This window comes from Plecotus auritus (assembly GCF_963455305.1).
Source record: "Plecotus auritus genome assembly, chromosome: 8".
Taxonomy (NCBI): Eukaryota; Metazoa; Chordata; class Mammalia; order Chiroptera; family Vespertilionidae; genus Plecotus; species Plecotus auritus.
In genome coordinates, this window is record NC_137782.1 from 10,353,548 (window position 1) to 10,372,249 (window position 18,702).

Consider the following 18,702-nt stretch of genomic DNA (forward strand, 5'->3'; position numbering starts at 1 on the left):
AGATTTGACTTCCTATCTTTGGTTTAGGAACATAATGCTTCTGACTGGAGGATCAACTAAATGCCTCACAAAGACTAAACAGGGAAAGCGAACAAACTTCTGATAAAGAGATTAACCATAACAGAAAAATTAGAGTTTATAAATAAACAACATGCTACTCCAACAAAATAATCTAGGCCAAACAAGAAAAACCTTAGCAATGATGAAAGAGAAAAAGATCTAGACTAAAAAATATACCTACCTACAAGATTTTAAGATAATATAGTGAATTTAATGATCTGACCAAATTTTCTTTAGATCATTAGAACTAATGATTATTCATCAAATATTATTTTGGTGAGGAAAAGGTAATAAAGACAAGTAAGATTACTGCATGTAGTAAATACTAAAACCTAACAGAAGATCTAAGTCATTAGATTTTATTATTTTATGAAAGGTAGCCAGATTGACCAATACATTTGCTAAATTTAAAACTTTAAGAGTTTTATATTTGCTTAAGGATCTAAATCTATCTTAGATTTAGAAGAAAAAAGACATAATGAATCCTCCCACTACCCACCAAATAAAAGTTTTTTATTATTTTAATAATATGGCATTATTACTTGGTTAATATTAAATAAAATAGGAAACATTAATACTAATTGTAATAGAAAAGAAATAAAGAGAAGGCAGGAGACACCAGTGGTATCGACAGTGAGCAAGCTCACCTTGTGTACTATCTCCAATTTCTTTCCCAAAGTCAAAGTTTATACCAATTACCCATTTTGTAGCTATTACTATCATGATCTCCTCAGAGCACTAAATCTGCATGTATATAAGTGCAAAATAAATCAGAGCAACAATGAAAAACTGTTCTTGGAAATTTAGAGGTAAGTTACAAGGAAAGAAATAGCATTGTGAAAAGGAAGGTTGTGCTATTAGTACCTTAACATGATTTTCTGGCCAGTTATCCACAATTGATCTAACATGACCTCTGTCTGAGATTGAAATAAATAATCCCCTGCAACAGAACAAAAACACCTTTGCATTTCACAACAGTTTTTTGTTTTTTTCTAAGTCTTTGTTCATAACTGGAATATTTAGGTATTTTAATAAAACATCAAGACACAGTATAATTTCCAAGCAGATTTAGCTAAATCACACTGGTTTATTTTCAACTACTTCAAACTGTAATTACATTGCTCACATAGTAGTTGCCACAAAGATTATTACTAAATGATGTGATCATTTTACACAAGAAGAAATGCATCCACGTATCATTTTCAAATAAACCCAATATACCTCCAGTAAAAAGCAATATAAAAATAAACCACCAATGGAGAAGAGCATAATATACTACTGCTAAAACTCACTGAACTGAAAAAAATTGAAATGTGAACGAACAGGAAGGAAGAGAAAAAAAGTACAGTAGTTTCATATAAAAGACATTATTCTTGAGGCATTAGGAAAAAGTGAAGTTATTTTACTAGTAAACCCACAGTAAACTGCTATCCAACTGAGATAATGAACCCAGACTTCAAAAAAGGAAGAGGGCATGCCCTGGCTGGTTTGGCTCAGTGGATAGAGCATCAGCCTGCAGACTGAAGGGTCCCGGGTTCGGTTCCGGTCAAGGGCACGTGTCTGGGTTTTGGGCTTGATCCCCATTGGGGGACGTGCAGGAGGCAGCCAATCAATGATTCTCTCTCATCATTGATGTTTCTCTCTCTCTTTCCCTCTCCCTTCCTCTCTGAAATCAATAAAGATATATTAAAAAAAAAAAGAAGAAGAAAAGGAAGAGGGCAGGGCAGGGCAGGGGAGGGGAGGAAACCGAAACCAAAACCAAATCACAGGTTCTAGAAAACAGGTTTCAAGTGCCTTTAAACTGATTCTTATAACTAACTTTCTCATTGGTATCTTACCTTTGGCTTTACTATCCTAGCTCAAATCAGTTTAGTTCAACAGTTTCTCAACCACAACTGCATAATAGAATCATTGGATGAGCTTTGTAAAAATGCCCCCATGAATTCTGATTTAACTGGCTTGGAGTTTAGGTCAGATTTACGGACCACCCTTTATGTAAAAAGCAAACAAAAAACCACTGCAGCAGTACACTACACAAATGACACAGTCTCTGCCCTCATCCAAAAGCCATGCTCCTGTTTCACGCCAGTTCTCATCTCTGGTGCACATCAGAATCACACCAGGAGCTTTTATGAAACACCAACACTTGGGTCCAACTCTAGACTAAATGAATCGGGATCTCCGCAAGGGGAGCCCAGGAATCAGTATTTTTATGTTCCCCTTTGTTCTTTGATCTGGATTGAGAACCACTGTTCTACATGAAAAAGAAACTATCAGAGAGCTGAACGTCTGGATACTATCACAGAAATGTTTCAGTCACACTGATGGCAGCACATAGAACAGTGTTCTCAGAGAGTCTTCCAGTAATACCTGGCCACCACCACCCATGATATTCGTTAAATTCAGACTTCCAGACCTTTCTCTTTTTCTTCAGAGTCTTGGGAATTAAAAGGAGAAGAGTTGGCGTAAGACATGGGAGACATACAAGGATTGAGGAAAATAATAGATCAGAAGAACAAGATAAGAAAACTCAAATTAAGTAAAAATAGCATTTATATAATGCTTAGTTTACAAACAACTGGCAGTCACACCAGTTTCCTCATCTGACCTTCTCAGCTGCTCTCTGGTAGGTACAGGTTATCACTATTTTATGATGAGAAAACAGATTCAGAGGGGTAAGGTCACTTATTCAAAGACCTGAGTCAATACCCATTCCAGTCTTTTTCCACTTAAAATAATTGGAGGTGCTGGAACTATGTGAAATGAAAACTTTATAAATGTCCATAAAAACAACAAATGACAGAAATGAAAGCTGACAAAAAAATGAGAATCAATCTTTTAATTTGGCCAGATTGTAAAAAACATTAATGATAATTCTGGAGAATCTGCTACCATGAAAAAAAAAAAAAAAAAAAAAGAGTACTTTCCTTTTGGTACAAAAAAGCACAGTTCCTCCAACAATAATAATTTAAAGAAAGTTAAGAAAGAATGATACTATTTCAACAAAAATGAAAGAAACGAATGTGTTGGGTTTTTACTAATCCCTTTTTGTCCAAATTAAGCTTTTGTGAGGTGAGAAATGTGGTTGAGATAAGACTGCAACAAATAAAACAGAAATGTAGTAAGTGTCATGGAGTGATATTTCTCCTACATAATAATTATTTACAAATATATTTTTAAAAAATAAGTCTTACTTAGGTCTTCTAAAGATGTGTCCATATTGGGAGCAGGCAAGACCAACTGTTGGTGTGTATACAATTGGCAACAGGTTTTCGATATCATCTTGCAGTATTCTATAGAACAACTTCTCATTTCTTTCTTGTATTCCCATTATATAGATGTATCTGAAATTAAGCACAATAAGTAATATCTACATCAGCCAGTAATACATTCCAAGTTTTGTCCTCTGAAAGGTAAATGTAGCCATCTAAAATTGAGGACCAATTCCCTCCCGGAAAGCAAATCCCTAAATTATCATTATTTAACACCCAGGAGTAAAAATGAACAAAAATTAAATAGGCTTAAGCTCCAAAAAGGATTAAATAGGCTTAAGCTCCTAAAATAGTTAACAAGACCTCTAACTACTTCTCACCCTGATCTTCATAATGGATTTACTTCAGTGCCTCAATGTATCACAACTCTGACCTGGGAGCTGCTACTTACGAGGCACCCTTTGCCTGGAACACCCTATACTCATGCACAGTCCTATACTCATGCTCTCCAAAAGCAGCTCAGGGTGGAAGGCTCTCTCGGTTCCTTTTCTGCCCATTCCCAATCCCCACAACACATATAGTCACATTAGGTTTCCTGTTTTTAGGTCCCAAAACAACCTACTCCTCTTCTGTAACTCTCACTCCACTTTCTGTCTTCCCTCCAGCCTATATGAGATAATGAGTTAGGGACTATCACTTTATAAACTTCCACAATTCCAGGAACTAGCCAAGTATGTGGAATATAACTGAAGTGCTAATTTTCAAGGAATAAATAGGGAGGGCAGGTTCCATTTAGAAGAGGAATAATAAACGTGCTCTTTCTCTCTCTTGAGCAAGCCCATGCCTTTCCCCACCTTCTTCTTTTCCTAGGGCAAACTCTCTCTCTTTGGAGCACACCCACCACTCTCCTCTTCTTCCCACAGGTATATTCTCTCTGCCTTTCCTTTTCCTAAGCTCTAAGGGCCCATTTTTTTGTTTCTGTAACTCCTTTCTGAGCCCACGCAGCCCAGCTGGCTCACCTTTTTTTTTTTTTAACCTCTGTGACTTTCTCTTATAGTTTGAGTTCCTTGCAGACAAGGCAAAGAAAAAAAAATAAAAGAGGAGTAATATTTCCTATATAGTTACCATGGCCAGAAATAATACCAATAGGTAGATATTAAAGGGAAGGAGATTTCCTCTCAACACAGGTAAGAAAACTAACAATTGGGCTATAACGACTGAATAGCTTTATGAAATAAAAAGCAGAAATGTTGCCCATCTGGCATGGTTCAGACATAAACACAACCATCTACTGATGAGCTTCTAGAAGGAAGGGTTGTGCATTATTGTAGAGGACATACATTTCAGTTGGCCTCATCCAGGTTTAATTACTCCTCTTTTTCACTCCCTAAAGTGTCCTGGATTGAATATTACCACTTTATATCCTCAGTGGCCAATATAGTGGCACATACAAAGTAGATGATCAATAAAAGTTATTGAATAGAATGGATGAAAATTAGATGATAGCTTTGCTTCTAATATTCTATTCAAACCTGAAATGCTCTGTGATTTTGAGCATAAAAACTGATTTCTGCTACTTTTTAAAAGGGTATTTCATTGGGGGTTATTTATTTTTTATTAAATTTATTGGGGTGACATTGGTTAACATGAACATATAGGTTTCAGGTGTGGGTTCTATATTACAAGATCTGTATAGTGCACCATGTGCCCACCACCCAAAATCAAATCTTCTCCTGTCACCATATATTAGGACCCCTTTTTCCCTAAATTTTCCAATAGGGAAAACAAGTGAAGCATTCTCTGCAATGAAAAATACATTATCATTATAAAAATAACAGGAATGGACTACAAGACAAACTTCATTATGAGACTGTATGTTTCTCATGCCATAATAACCACAATACTCCCAATTTTTCTGATCATAACATCAATAAAAACTAAACATCTAAGCAATTCTTACTTTTCCAAAGGGCAACTTAATTTTTTCACATTTCTATGGAATCGTAAGGCTTGAATATCTTGTGTCTCTATTTTGGGAGGTAGAAGTCCTTGAAGACCAAGCATTTGTCGTTCTCGTAATGTAAATGCCATTCCCTAAAAAACAGGAGTAAAAAAAAATTAAAAATTATTATTTACTGGGGTAGCAGTAGTGATGTCCCAGAAAATGTAATTTAAACATATACATATTTTAAAATCAGTGAGATATTTTTGCCCGGACTGTCAAAAATGTGTAAGATTGGTCATATCTAGTATTGGAGAGGGTGTGATAAAACAGTTACTCTCACATACATGCTGGAAATATAAACTGATTTAGGCTTTTGGGAAGACAATTTTAAAGTAATCTTAACATTTTAAATACAAATACTCTACAATAATGCAATTCTACTTCTGGACAGCCATCCTAGATAAATATTCACACATAAAGAAGCATATACAAAGAGATTTGTTCTAGCACTATTTCAAGCTCTCTTGTCTATTACAAACTAAAACACAATCACACTTAAATGTATATCTCTGTGTGTCATAGAAAGATCTCCCAGACATGCAGTTAAGAGGAAAAAAAAGGCAAGTTGCACATCAAAACACACTTACTGTAAACTGTAATGTTTAGAAAACCCCCATAAAGTACATATACACAGATGCATCATACATTAGAAATGAAATCAACAAAATATGATTTGAAAGAACATAAAACAAGCTGGTAAGACAGGCTACCCCCACTAGAAAGGAGTGAGGCCGAGTAGGAGGAGGAAGGAAGAAATGATACTTGAGAAAAAATTAACCTATGTCCTAAGAAAATTTTTTGCAATTTCTGGTATTCAGCTATGAGTTAAATTATTTGAATCAAAGTGATGCCAGTGAAAATGCCAGAGTAAGGACTTCCAAAAATCATTTCCTCCATAAAAAGCAATAAGAACACTGGCTAACTGATCAGAATAAACTTTTTCAGAATTCTGGAAATAAACCAAAGACTTTAACAATAGAAAGCATTTATTAAAGAAAAACTGCTGAATTTCATCAACAATAGCAAGCTTCGTGCCTTTTTAACTTGCCTTATTCACTCTCTCCTCACCAACTCCACAGCAGCCTTGAAAATAGCAATCACTGCCTGGCCAGTGTGGCTCAGTGGTTGAGCACTGACCCAGAAACCAAGAAGTCACCAGTTGCTCCCAGTCAGGGCACATGCCAGGTTGCAGGCTCCATCCCCAGTAGGGGGCGTGCAGGAGGCAGCCGATCAATGATATTTCTCTCTCATTGATGTTTCTATCTCTCTATTCTCTCCCTTCCCCGCTCTCTAAAAATCAATAAAACATATATTTTTAAAGTAATAACCTTAAAAAAAAAAGAAAATAGCAATCACTGTGTAATAATCACTTTGAAAAACAGAGCCTGGCAGCCACTGGAGAGGGTGGAAGGGGTTAGAGATTCTTCTAAAACTCCAGGGCTCTGTCATTCTTTGACGTGTTGGGTGGTTCCCTGGAAGAATCCTTTTGCAAGACTGTCTTTATTTGAGTTGATACAAGCTCACCCCGTGTGAATAGCCTTTTCCTCAGAAGAGCTTGTCAAAAACAATAAGAGGCAATTATATAACGGCAACGCCCTAAGTTGGGGAGTAACAGATGAAGCAAACTACAGACTAACCAAAAAGTAAAAAAGGGCAAGCTGATGAACTAGATGTCTATGGAGGAGCTTTGAAAACCTTGGACTTATTCCTGAGCATCTAGAAGTCATGTGCATGAACTGTTTTCATGCCCAGGAAAGACTTGAGAAGGCTCTAAACTCCACCTCTGGCTAACCTTGAGGCTCTGCATACAAAGAAAGTGAGGGCTGAGACATAGTTGTAAACTACTTGGCTGAGTACTGAAGCCAATGCCCCAACATGTTACACAGAGCCACTTGGAAAATAATGGAAGACTTATTGAGAATGTCAGTAAAGAGACAGAAAATATAAAAAAGGAACTAAACAGAAATTCTGGAGTTGAAAGTACAATAACTGAAATTTAGAAATTCACTAGAGGGCCCGGCCTGTATGGCTCAGTGGTTGAGCATCTGAACCAGGTGGTCATGGTTAGATTCCCAGTCAGGGCACATGGCCAGTTTGCGGCTCGATCCCCAGTAGGGGGCATGCAGAAGGCAGCTGATCAATGATTCTCTCTCATATTGATTGGTTTTTATCTCTCTCTCCCTCTCCCTTCATCTCTCAAATCAATAAAATATATATTTTTTAATTCACTAGAGAGGCTAGATTCTAACAGATGAAAGAATCAACAAATTTTAAGACAGATCAACTGAGATTATCCAGTCTGAGAAAAAACACACACACAATGATTAACTATGAACAGAGCCTCAGAGACCGGTGGGATACCATCAAGAGTGCCAACATTTGAAAACCACGAGTCCCAGACAGCCAGGGGATAAAAAGAATATCTAAGAAATAATGGGCTAAAACCTTTTCAAATTTGATGAGAAACATTAACCCACACATCCAAGAAACTCATATCTCAAAAATTCAGAGATCTACACCTAGACACATCAAATTGTCAGAAGACAAACACAAAAAGAGAAAATTGAAAGCAGAAAAGACTCAATAGGCATACAGGGAATCCCCAGGAAGAGAAACAGCTAGTTTCTTTCTTTCTTTTTTTCCTTTATTGATTAAGGTATTACATATGTGTCCTTATCCCCCCATTAACTCCCCTCACCCCCCTGGTGTCTGTGTCCATTGGTTAGGCTTATATGCATGCCTACAAGCTAGTTTCTTACCAGAAACCATGACAGCCATAAGGCAGTGGGCTGACATGCTCAAAGTGCTAGAAAATGGCATGTAAAACTGCACACTACAGTTTAAAAAGCAACTTTAAGAAGATCATGGCAAAATAAAAAAGATGATATATTAGCATGGTAGAAATATGATTTTCCTTTCTTTATTTGTCATAACATTATTTGTGTAAATAGTAAGTATCACAAGAAATATTTAGTTTTTCTCAAAGAACTAGTTCGGGAAATTAAAAACAAACAAAAATCCTCAAAACTGAGAACCATAAAACCAAAGCTCCAGAAACAAATTAGGAAGTGAAAACTTCCCAGAGGGAAAGATGCAGAGCTCAATTAAAAAAAATAATAATAATAGGAAGGTCAGTCAAATGGGCACGGGGAGAAAAGGAGAAATCCAACCTTACACTTGTACAGCCCTTTAAATGTTTCAAAATGCTATTATTACTACATTATTTAGGTGAGAAAACCGAAACTTAGAGAGGTTTAAATGACTTTCCTAAGTTTCCTGGCTAGTAAATGGCAGAGCTCAAATTAGCACCTAGTCTGCAGCATAATGATGTCCAATCCTTTAAAGTAGAAGGACTTCTAAAAAGATATTTAAAATTTCATATTCAAAGTCATACAAACAGAAAATAAGTAGTGGTTACCAAGGTTAAGGAGGGACTGCTTAATGTGTACTGGGTTTCCATTTCGGTAGTAAAAAGTTTTGGAAATTGATAGTGGTAACATATGCACAATACTGAATGTACTTAATGTCACCGAATTGCACAATTTTAAATCATGTTTAATTTACCATAATAAAAAAGTTTTACAGAAATAATAACAGGTATACCTTAAGAAGACAGTGATTACAGACATACATTTGGTGGAGGGGGGCAAAGTAGGGAGAAAACAGGGGACATCTGTAATAACTCTCAACAATAAAATAATAAAAAGGATTAAGAATTCAGTATTGCCTTTAATTACTAGCTTATTAATCACAGCAGCAACATACTCTTAAAACAGTACTTATAAACATTTAAAAAGTCATTTAGACTACAAGGTTTGAAGCACAAACCTGATTTCTTTACGTGTTAAGTCCCCAAGGAGTTCATGATCCTTAAAATAGGAATCACTAGTCTATGTTCCTCCTTAAATATAAAACCACAACAAAAAACTCTTCCTGATGCTTAAGAGATTTCCAGAAGTGGTCCTTCAATGAGGTAACCGTACAGATGCTATTCTACTGTAGAGATTTCAGAAGGCCAGAGTATTAGAATTTCTTTTCTTTACCAGTGGTTCTCAACCTTTCTAATGCCGCGACCCTTTAATACGGTTCCTCATGTTGTGGTGACCCCCAACCATAAAATTATTTTCGTTCCTACTTCATAACTGTAATTTTGCTACTGTTAATGAATCGTAATGTAAATATCTGTGTTTTCCGATGGTCTTAGGCTCTACAGCAGCGGTTCTCAACCTGTGGGTCATGACCCACAGGTTGAGAACCGCTAGCAGGGTCGCCTTAAAATTCATTAAGGGTCTTCCTCCTTAAAATTCATTCCCTGCAACATACTTTATAAATTTCTTATAACCCCCACAAAGTAGTTTTATACAGTTTCTATAATAAGAGAAAACCAACATATTTATCAAATGTTTACTATGCCCATGGAGTTATAAAAGATACAAAGAATTTTTGAAGGGTCCTTGCTCAAGAGGAACCTGAAATATAGGTAAGAAATACAAAGTCATAAAAATGTAAATACTATCAAGTATTTCAACAGCAGCTTAGGACAGGAAAAGAAGCACAAAGCCAACATCCAGATGACTTGCCACAGGAAGAGGAAGACAGACACTGCTACTCGGGTTAGAGAAGGGAGCAGTTATCCCAGTCTGTGGGGTGTGCAAAGGCTCTGCAGAACTGAGTTTTCAATGAGTTGCATCTTGAAGAGCAAGTAAGATTTGTGGAGATTCGGCAGAAACAAGAGAGGATTAGAATATTCCTCATTAAGCTTCATTTACTTCACTAACTGCTTGCTCAATTTTCATTCTAGCCAGGTAGCAAAAATGCAAAGATAAAGTGCTCTGTGTGACCCTTAGTCAAATCTCCCTTGGTAGGCCCCAAAAGCCTCAAATCATACTCTCCAATTATTGTCCCCCACCCCATAAGAAAAACAAATGGGACTGGCAAATTGCTTACTGTGTTAAAATAAACGACACCTTAATACAAACGCACCATTCTCGAAAGGTAAATTTCATGTATTGCAATAAACCTATGTATCCTCTTGTAAGCTTCCTGTAAAAAATCTCATTCCAGAATTACATTTACTTACTATTTCATTTACTTACAATTGTTCTTAAAATATGGTGAGGGAATGCCCACTGAACCCAGCATGGATAAGGAATAAAGTCACAACTAGATCTCAATACTGCCCATCACTTCTGCCCCAAGAATGTAAAGGGAGTCAGAGGTCTCTGTCTTTTGAAGCAGGAGTGTGATTAATGGGCACAATCAATTGCGTGTAATGATTTGTGTCCAAAAAGCTGTGAGAAGGTGTGGCAGCATGAAATTTCATTTTACAATTTGACCCCATCTTCCAAGGGCCCAACTGATTGGTCCAGGATGAGTACTTGATCTAAACTAGGTAAATCTAAATGTCCCACATCTGGCCACAAGTCCTGGCCAGTCTGCTAGCCTGTGGGTTTTTCTGAGCTAGAACTAGAAAACAGTCAGTCCTTTCCTGGTGGTAGAAGTTGTGAGTGAGAGGTATAACGCAGCCATGATTCTTGCCATATGGAGAAAAGTGAAAAGTTCATGCAGAAAAAGCAAATACCTCCGAATAGTTTTATTGTAAAGCTACAAAATAGGAAAGTTTCACTTTATCAGTCTAAAATATATAAAATCAAACTGTTATTGGGACAAGAGACAAGGTATGTTACTAACCTTGTTTGTTCTTGGGTTCAACATGAGTGGCTTGCCTTTCTCTTTTGTGTGTACATGCCGGCATGCCAGAGAACAAGGAGTGGCAACTACTCTTAACCGGGACAACATCTTTTCTTTCACCTGAGAAAAACAAAGCAAACACAGTCAGACTTCAGTTCTCAAACATCTCCCATCTCAAATAATTCAGTTCTTGACCAAGTTGTTCATGGAAAAAATGTCTCAGTTGTCAAACAAAACTTCAGTTCTCAACTTAATTACCCATAATAACCTTTAGTATTCCTGCTGATACCTGTATGATAAGTCCAGCATCACGCAGGTGACAAAGGAGAGAATTCAAGAATATGAATCAGTTTACCATTAAACCTTGTGTTGTTAGATTCTCAGGAAATTGTGCTGTGAGTATTTTCTGATGGGGAAAATAATTTGGTTTTCAAACAAATTGCTTCTCAAGCAGCATTCTGGAACAAATTAAGTTTGAGAACTAAGGTTCCACTATAAACCACGGCTGAGAGACATATTATAGAACTGCATGTACATCAAGCATCAGTTTTCAAAAACAGATTTAGAAAGCTTAACTTTATACATATGAAAACTATTTTTCAAAATACATTTATGTTTCTATAGATTGCAATGCTTGCAAAAGAGTAACATTATGGTAAAGGCCAAGACTTACTTTTCCTGACAACACTCTTAAATCCTTGGATAATCATCATTGCTACTCTTAGGTATCTATTATAGGTGCTAAACATTTGCTCTTCTTTTAATCCACAGAAGTGTGGCAAGGAATGTATCTCCCACTTATGAGAGAAAGGAATTGAGAGGTTAAGGAACAAGGTAGCACTGGCCAGGTGGCTCAGCTGGTTGGAGCATCATCTGTATACAAAATGGTTGTTAGATTCCTGGTCAGAGCACATACCTAGGTTGCGGGTTCGATCTCCAGTTGGGGCACATACAGGAGGTAACTAATTGAGATTTCTTTCTCACATTGATGATTCTCTCTGTCTCAAATCAATAAAAATATATACTCAGGTGAAAATTAAAAATTTTTTTAAAAGGAAAGAAACAAGGTAACATTTAGTAAACAGTGAAGTGAGTTCCATGTGGGAGTTTAGCTTGAAGGTGAAAAGTAAATAATAGGAAAGCCTGGACTAAGGGTACAAGCTTGCAACAAACAAGTAGCAAGTAAGTTATAGACATCTAACAGAGTATAGTGAATATAGACAATAATATTGTAGTACAATTGTCAAACTTGCTAAAAGACTACAACTTAATTATGCCAACCACCAAAATGAACTGATAATTATGCAGTGACAGAGGAGCTAATTATTGCTACAATGGCAATCATATTACAATATGCAAGTGTATTAAATTAACATGTACACCTTAAATTTACAGTGTTTTATGTCAAATATATTTCATGAGACATAACTGCTTTTCTTAAAAAAACATTAATATCATGAAGGACATGTTAAAAAAACAAAAATTCAACAGAGTAAATCTGAAGACTCTGACTTTATTAAATGACTAGTGGCCCTGTGCATGAAATTCGTGCACGGGGGGTGGGGGGGCCTATCCCTCAGCCTGGCCTGCACCCTCTCCAATCTGGAACCCTTCGGGGGATGTCCCAGGGATCGGGCCTAAACCGGCAGTTGGACAGCCCTCCTGCAATCCGGGACTGCTGGCTCCTAACTGCTCACCTGCCTACTGCCTGATTGCCCCTAACCACTCTGCCTGCCAGCCTGCTCACCCCCAACTGCCCCCCCCCCCCGCCGGCCTGCTCGCCCCCAACTGCCCCCCTCCACTGGCCTGATCACCCACAACTGCCCTCCCTTCTTGGCCCCTAACTGCCTCTATCTCGGCCCTGCCACCATGGCTTTGTCCAGAACATCTGGAAGGTCTCCCAGTCTAATTAGCATATTACCCTTTTATTAGTATAGATAGAGGCCAAGTGCACGGGTGGGGGCCAGTTGGTTTGCCCTGAAGTGTGTCCCAGATCAGGGTGGGGGTTCCCTTGGGGGACAGGGCGGCCTGGGTGAGGGGTCTGTGGTGGTTTGCAGGCTGGCCACGCCCCCATTGGGGTGGGGGTCCCCACTGGGGACGGTGCCAGTCTGGGCGAGGGGCTGGGGCAGTTTGCAGGCCAGCCACGCCCCCATGGGGTGAGGGTCCCCGCTGGGGAGGTGTGGCCAGCCTGGGTGAAGGGCTGAGGGCTGTTTTCAGGCTGGCCACACCCCATTCAGGGTGGGGGTCCCCGCTGGGGGCCTGGTCAGCCTGGGTGAGGGGCTGAGGGCCATTTGCAGGCCCCTCCCTTAGCAGCTGGCCTGGGCGACCCAAGTCTCCAGCGCGCCCAGGTCGGCTCCATGGCCGCCGCTCACAGGCCCCTCCTTCAGAAGCTGGGCAGGGTGACCCAAGCCTCCTGCTCATCTGGCCTGCTCTGTGGCTGCCGCCCATAGGCCCCTCCTTCAGTGGCCGGCCCAGGCGGGTGGGAAGCTTGGCTTCCTCCGTCGCCGGGGGCGACCCAAGCCTCCCGCCTGCTCCAGCTGGCTCCGTGGCCACCACCATCTTTGTCCCACTAATTTGCATATTCCCTCCTGATTGGCTGTGGGCATCGCGGAGTAACAGTCAATTACCATATCGCTCTTTTATTAGATAGGATCCACCAATCAGGCAGCATCCCACCCAGCAAACAGAAAAAAATCTCTGAGGAGCTGTAGGAAGCACAAAGTTTCTAAAGGCTAAAAGGGGATGGGACAAGCAAGTGGGGAAAGGGCAGGGGGTCTATCATGCAGAGCACCTCAGTAGTCCTAATCAGGAAATGCCATATTGACTGGTTAAAGGTCACAAACCTGGGAAAGATTGAAACTACAATAAAATCTTGATTTGCTGTTCTGGGGACAAGTGACTCTATTTTGTGTCTGTCTATTTATTTATTTATTTATTTAAATAATTTCACCCATTTTGCTCAGAGTCTCAGCCTGAGAGATGTGATTAAAACTTAAGGCATTTGCACACTCTCAGCTACCACTATGCTGTAGTTCTCACAGCTTTTACTGATCCTGTGTGATTTTTCTTTTCTTTTCTGATTCTCTAAGGCAGTGGTTGGCAAACTGCGGCTCGCGAGCCACATGCGGCTCTTTGGCCCCTTGAGTGTGGCTCTTCCACAAAATACCACGTGTGGGTGCGCACGTACAGTGCGATTGAAACTTAGTGGCCCATGCACGGAAGTCGGTTTTCGGCTCTCAAAAGAAATTTCAATCGTTGTACTGTTGATATTTGGCTCTGTTGACTAATGAGTTTGCCGACCACTGCTCTATGGTATTCGCAGATCATGACTTCAGGTTCATTTTTTTATTTCTTCTTCAATGGATTCCCATTAGTCAGATTTATTCCAATTAATTAAGATCAAGACCTCGAACAAGGCCCACAAAAAACTTTTGTGATCTAGCTCTGACCTATATCTCTAGCCTTATATAGTAACATAATTTGATGCCATATTATCATTGTTTCAGTTCCTTTCCTTAATCTTCAAACCAGCCAAAGGCTTTTTCACATCTTTTATTTTCAAGGACACCCCTTAATCCTCTTCTCTTCCTCTCCACCCACCTAATCTTTAAATCTTGCTTCTGCTTTCACTTCTCCAGGACACCTTACCTAACCTCCCACTTTAAATTTTCATAGAAAACTATTTTATTATAAATAATTATAATTTTTATATTTTTGTATCATTACTTAATTAATATCTGGCTTTAAAATTAGACTAAACTTCATAAAGATAGGACTTTGTCTATTTTTGTTTTTCAGTGCATCCCTTGCTTTTCTTTTTTTTCAGGTTCATTTTTAAGTCGGTTATTCTCTTCATTTCTTTTTTGATGTTCCAGGCTTAGGAAGATCATCTGCTTGGTGGTGAGCCACTGAGAACATGCACTTAAAGCCTTTGAGAGACTACAGTGCGCTGGGATGATTACTATGATTACTGGAAGCGGGATAATTCCACTGTCTGGAGTGCACTTTGGAGCCAGTCATAGCCAGATATTTGAGGAAAGGAGAAGTCAGGATCCAGCCCAGTTTAAAGGTATATAACAAAACCTCAAAGACAATCAACAGGACTAGAAACTAGTATCTACAAAGGTACCAACATTATTTTTTTCTCTACAATTCCTTTTTTTAAAACCAAAGATAATCACAGTAAAACTAATTTGTCTGCATTAAACTTGGCTTAGTTAGTTAATATTAAGTGCAGCAAAAATAGTGACTGATCATATAATCTCTTTTGAACACTGCTTTCTGGACCCTTTCAAAAGGAATCTCAGACTGAACTCTCAAAGCCAATGGCTGGCCATCAGATTTGACCTGCAATACCATTTCAGTCAAAGCCTTGGTAATACAGCTTATTCTTTTGGACTTCAAGTAACTGTTGATGCTCAGAACTAATTTCCTTGAATTTTTTGGTGACTTGAGACTTAAATAAAGAAAAGTTATTGTTGAAAGTATTACAGGAGGCAACCAATAGATGGATCTCTCTTACATCAATGTTTCTCTCTCCCACCACCCCCCAGTCTCTCTCTAAAATAAATAAATAAATAAAAAAATAAAAAAATAAATAAATAAATAAATAAATGGAAACAATATCCTCAGGTGAGGTAAAAAAATAAAAAATACTAGGAATAATAAGGGAAACAACTTGGAATACCAGGAAAGTAGAATACATGTTTTCAGTTATAGAAGGTAAATATGGAAATGCATATATAGGGAATCACGAGGAAAGTTGTAGGTATGTGAAAAAAAATCTTTTTTTTTTTTTTTAAGCCTTGACCAGCCAGGGTTGAGGCACTGCTTCAGCAAGAGAGTGAGAAGCTCTTTTTATTTTATTTTTAAATATATTTTTATTGATTTCAGAAAGGAAGGAAGAGGAGAGAGAGACAGAAACATCCATGATGAGAGAGAATCATGGATCGGCTGCCTCCTGCAAGTTCCCCACTGGGGATCGAGCCTACAACCCAGGCATGTGCCCTTGACCGGAATCGAACCTGGGACCTTTCAGTTCACAGACTGATGCTCTATCCACTGAGCCAAACCAGCTAGGGCTGTGAAAAGAAATCTTGAGAAAGAAAATTTTGTGTATGATCAATCTGGAATGTATTATAAGCTTTAATATCAACTGTGTACTTACATAAAATTAAAACTCAATGTTATTTCATCTGCTAAAAGGACAAAGTCTTCCTGTACAACTAGTATGTTACTGCTCTCTATCATCAGATCTTTGATTGCTTAGGTAAACCAAGTCTTAATATTAAAAAAGCAAAATTTGCCCAAGGGCATGTTCCTCGGTTGTGGGCTCGATCCCCAGTAGGGGGCGTGCAGGAGGCAGCCGATCAATGATTCTCTCTCATCATTGAGGTTTCTCTCTCTCTCCCCCCCCTTCCTCTCTGAAATCAATAAAAATATATTTTTAAAAAAGCAAAATTTTGCTAACAACTATCTAACTTTCTGTATTGTCTGTAGTCTTTGTCATCATGATAATTAAGTATTGTTTCACAGTAACCTATGATCCTACTTGATCAAATGTTTTAAAACTTGAATGTTTAACAAATTCAAAAATTAGTCTTTTTAACCAGAAAAAACTTTTTCAGAAGGATCCTTGCACCATTTCAAAAAAGATCTATCTGTCTCCCTCTCCCCACTCTCTCTCTCTCTTTCTTCCCTCCTCCCTCCCTTCTTTGCTTCCTCCCTCCCTCCCTTCTTCCTGTTTTTTACTAAGGGGAAATTATTGTTATTGTTCTAGAAATTATACAAAATGTCTACAAATCCAAAATGTCCTGATACAACTTTTTACATTTATAATTCTAGTTGATATCTTAAAATGGTGTATTGCAGAGAAAGGCAAATTGTTTTGTCAATTCAGATCATACTTTTAAACTGGGTGAGGACTGTAGAACACTAAGAAAAAACTGGATTCGTAAAACTGCTAACAAAAAGATCAAGATCAATAAGAATACGGGACTGAATGAACTTAAGGATAATTATAATATCCATGACTTTATTTGAAATTATTACTGTGTTTTTTTAAATCTTTGTTTTCCAGATATAAAGAAAATTTTTTTCTCCTAAACTACCTAAGACATACAGCAATTTGGTATTAGAGGTCCAGTGCACGAATTCATGCACCAGTGGGGTTCCTCGGCCTGGCCTAAAGGATCAGGCCAAAACTGGCTCTCCGACATCCCCCAAGGGGTCCTGGATTGCGAGAGGGTGCAGGCCAGACCGAGGGACCCCACCAGTGCATGATCGGGGCCGGGGAAGGATGCAGGAGGTTGGCCAACTGGGTAGGGACCATGGGAGGGCTCCAGGGTGTGTCTCTCAGTCCCAATTGGCCGGACCCCAGCAGCAAGCTAACCTACCAATTGGAGCATCTGCCCCTGGTGGTCAGTGCACGTCATAGTGACTGGTCGGCTGTCTGCCTCCTGGTGGTCAGTGCACGTCATAGCGAGTGGTTGAGCAGCCTTAGCATATCATTAGCATATTACGCTTTGATTGGTTGAACAGACGACTGGACGACTGGACACTTAGCATATTAGGCTTTTATTATACAGGATAAGCAGAATTGAAACATTTATCTTTTCCTCCCTCTCTGATCCCTCCAGAATTGGGAATTTCTTCATAAATGTGTATTCTCACTGTCATAGTTCAATATGTAAGCTCATTAAGAATCTGTTCTCCTTGCAACAGGACACAATTGGAAACAATGGATATATTACCAAGGCTCATGGAATTTTTTTTTTAGAAAAACATGAATACTTCCAGACATGATTAGACAGCCTTAAGGAACAAAGACTGACTTAGGGAAGCCTAATTGGGAAAAACCGATCTAGTACCTTATTTACAGAATTCACAAAAGCCTTACCACATCAACTTTTGCATTCAGCATTCTCTGCTTTTGATATCCATTTAATTGAAGGAAATGAAATTAAACACAATTATTTTACAACTGGAAAAGACACCTTCATAAGGACTCTTTACCAGCAAGATGGAAAGGACCATATTAGGTGCTCTCTTAACTAATCTGTGTGAGGCCAGGTCTACCAGTGTAGACTCTTGGATTCACGTTTCCCATTTAAAGAAAGCCTGTGCAGCCCAACCAGTTGGCTGAGCACACCCTACGCACTCAAAAGGCTGCTGGTTCAATTTCCAGGCAAGGCACATACCTGGGTTGCAGTGGGGTTCAATCCTGGTCAGAGTAACGTATGGAAGGTAACCAATCAATGTTTCTCTCTCCCTTCCTCTAAGTATATCCTTGGGTGAGGATTAAAAACAAAACAAACAAAAACCCCTTGTTCCTAATTGGACTGTTGAACCAACAGAAGATTTGATATTAAAAATTACTAGGAAGTGATGGAAACAATATCTGTTGTGGCAGCTAACCCAAAATTCTGGATCTATACCTTCATTTTTCCTTACTTTAGTTCCTCTCTATCTTACAAATAATACGAGAGGCAAAGCATTCACTACAATAGTTATTGTTTCCTTTTTTTCCCTTATATTTCTGCCTGCAAAAATAACTCAACATTGGGCATTACCTTTAAACCTAGTTAACAAGTAAAAACATGCAGATGGTGGTAAACATTGTCAAGGGTGTTCAATGTCTGGCAATGTCAATGCCAGGAAAGGTGCCAGATTGGGAAGAAAACTTTTTCTTTAGGCAGGCATTGCAATGAATGAGTACATAATTAGAAACTTTAT

General features: G+C 38.6%; 1 protein-coding gene across 3 annotated transcripts in view; it reads right to left on the minus strand.

The window, feature by feature from the left end:
- The window catches only part of ME2 (malic enzyme 2), a 50,750-nt gene that overhangs the window by 22,889 nt on the left and 9,159 nt on the right, over positions 1–18,702 (minus strand). For all 3 annotated transcript variants that reach the window (XM_080685396.1, XM_080685395.1, XM_080685394.1), the window contains exons 2-5: positions 10,969–11,088; positions 5,233–5,366; positions 3,255–3,404; positions 925–1,000 (exon numbers count right to left, since the gene is read on the minus strand). In XM_080685396.1, coding sequence (XP_080541522.1) covers positions 925–1,000; positions 3,255–3,404; positions 5,233–5,366; positions 10,969–11,076 — 468 coding nt within the window. In that variant the 5' untranslated portion in view covers positions 11,077–11,088. The remainder of the gene's footprint in view (positions 1–924; positions 1,001–3,254; positions 3,405–5,232; positions 5,367–10,968; positions 11,089–18,702) is intronic.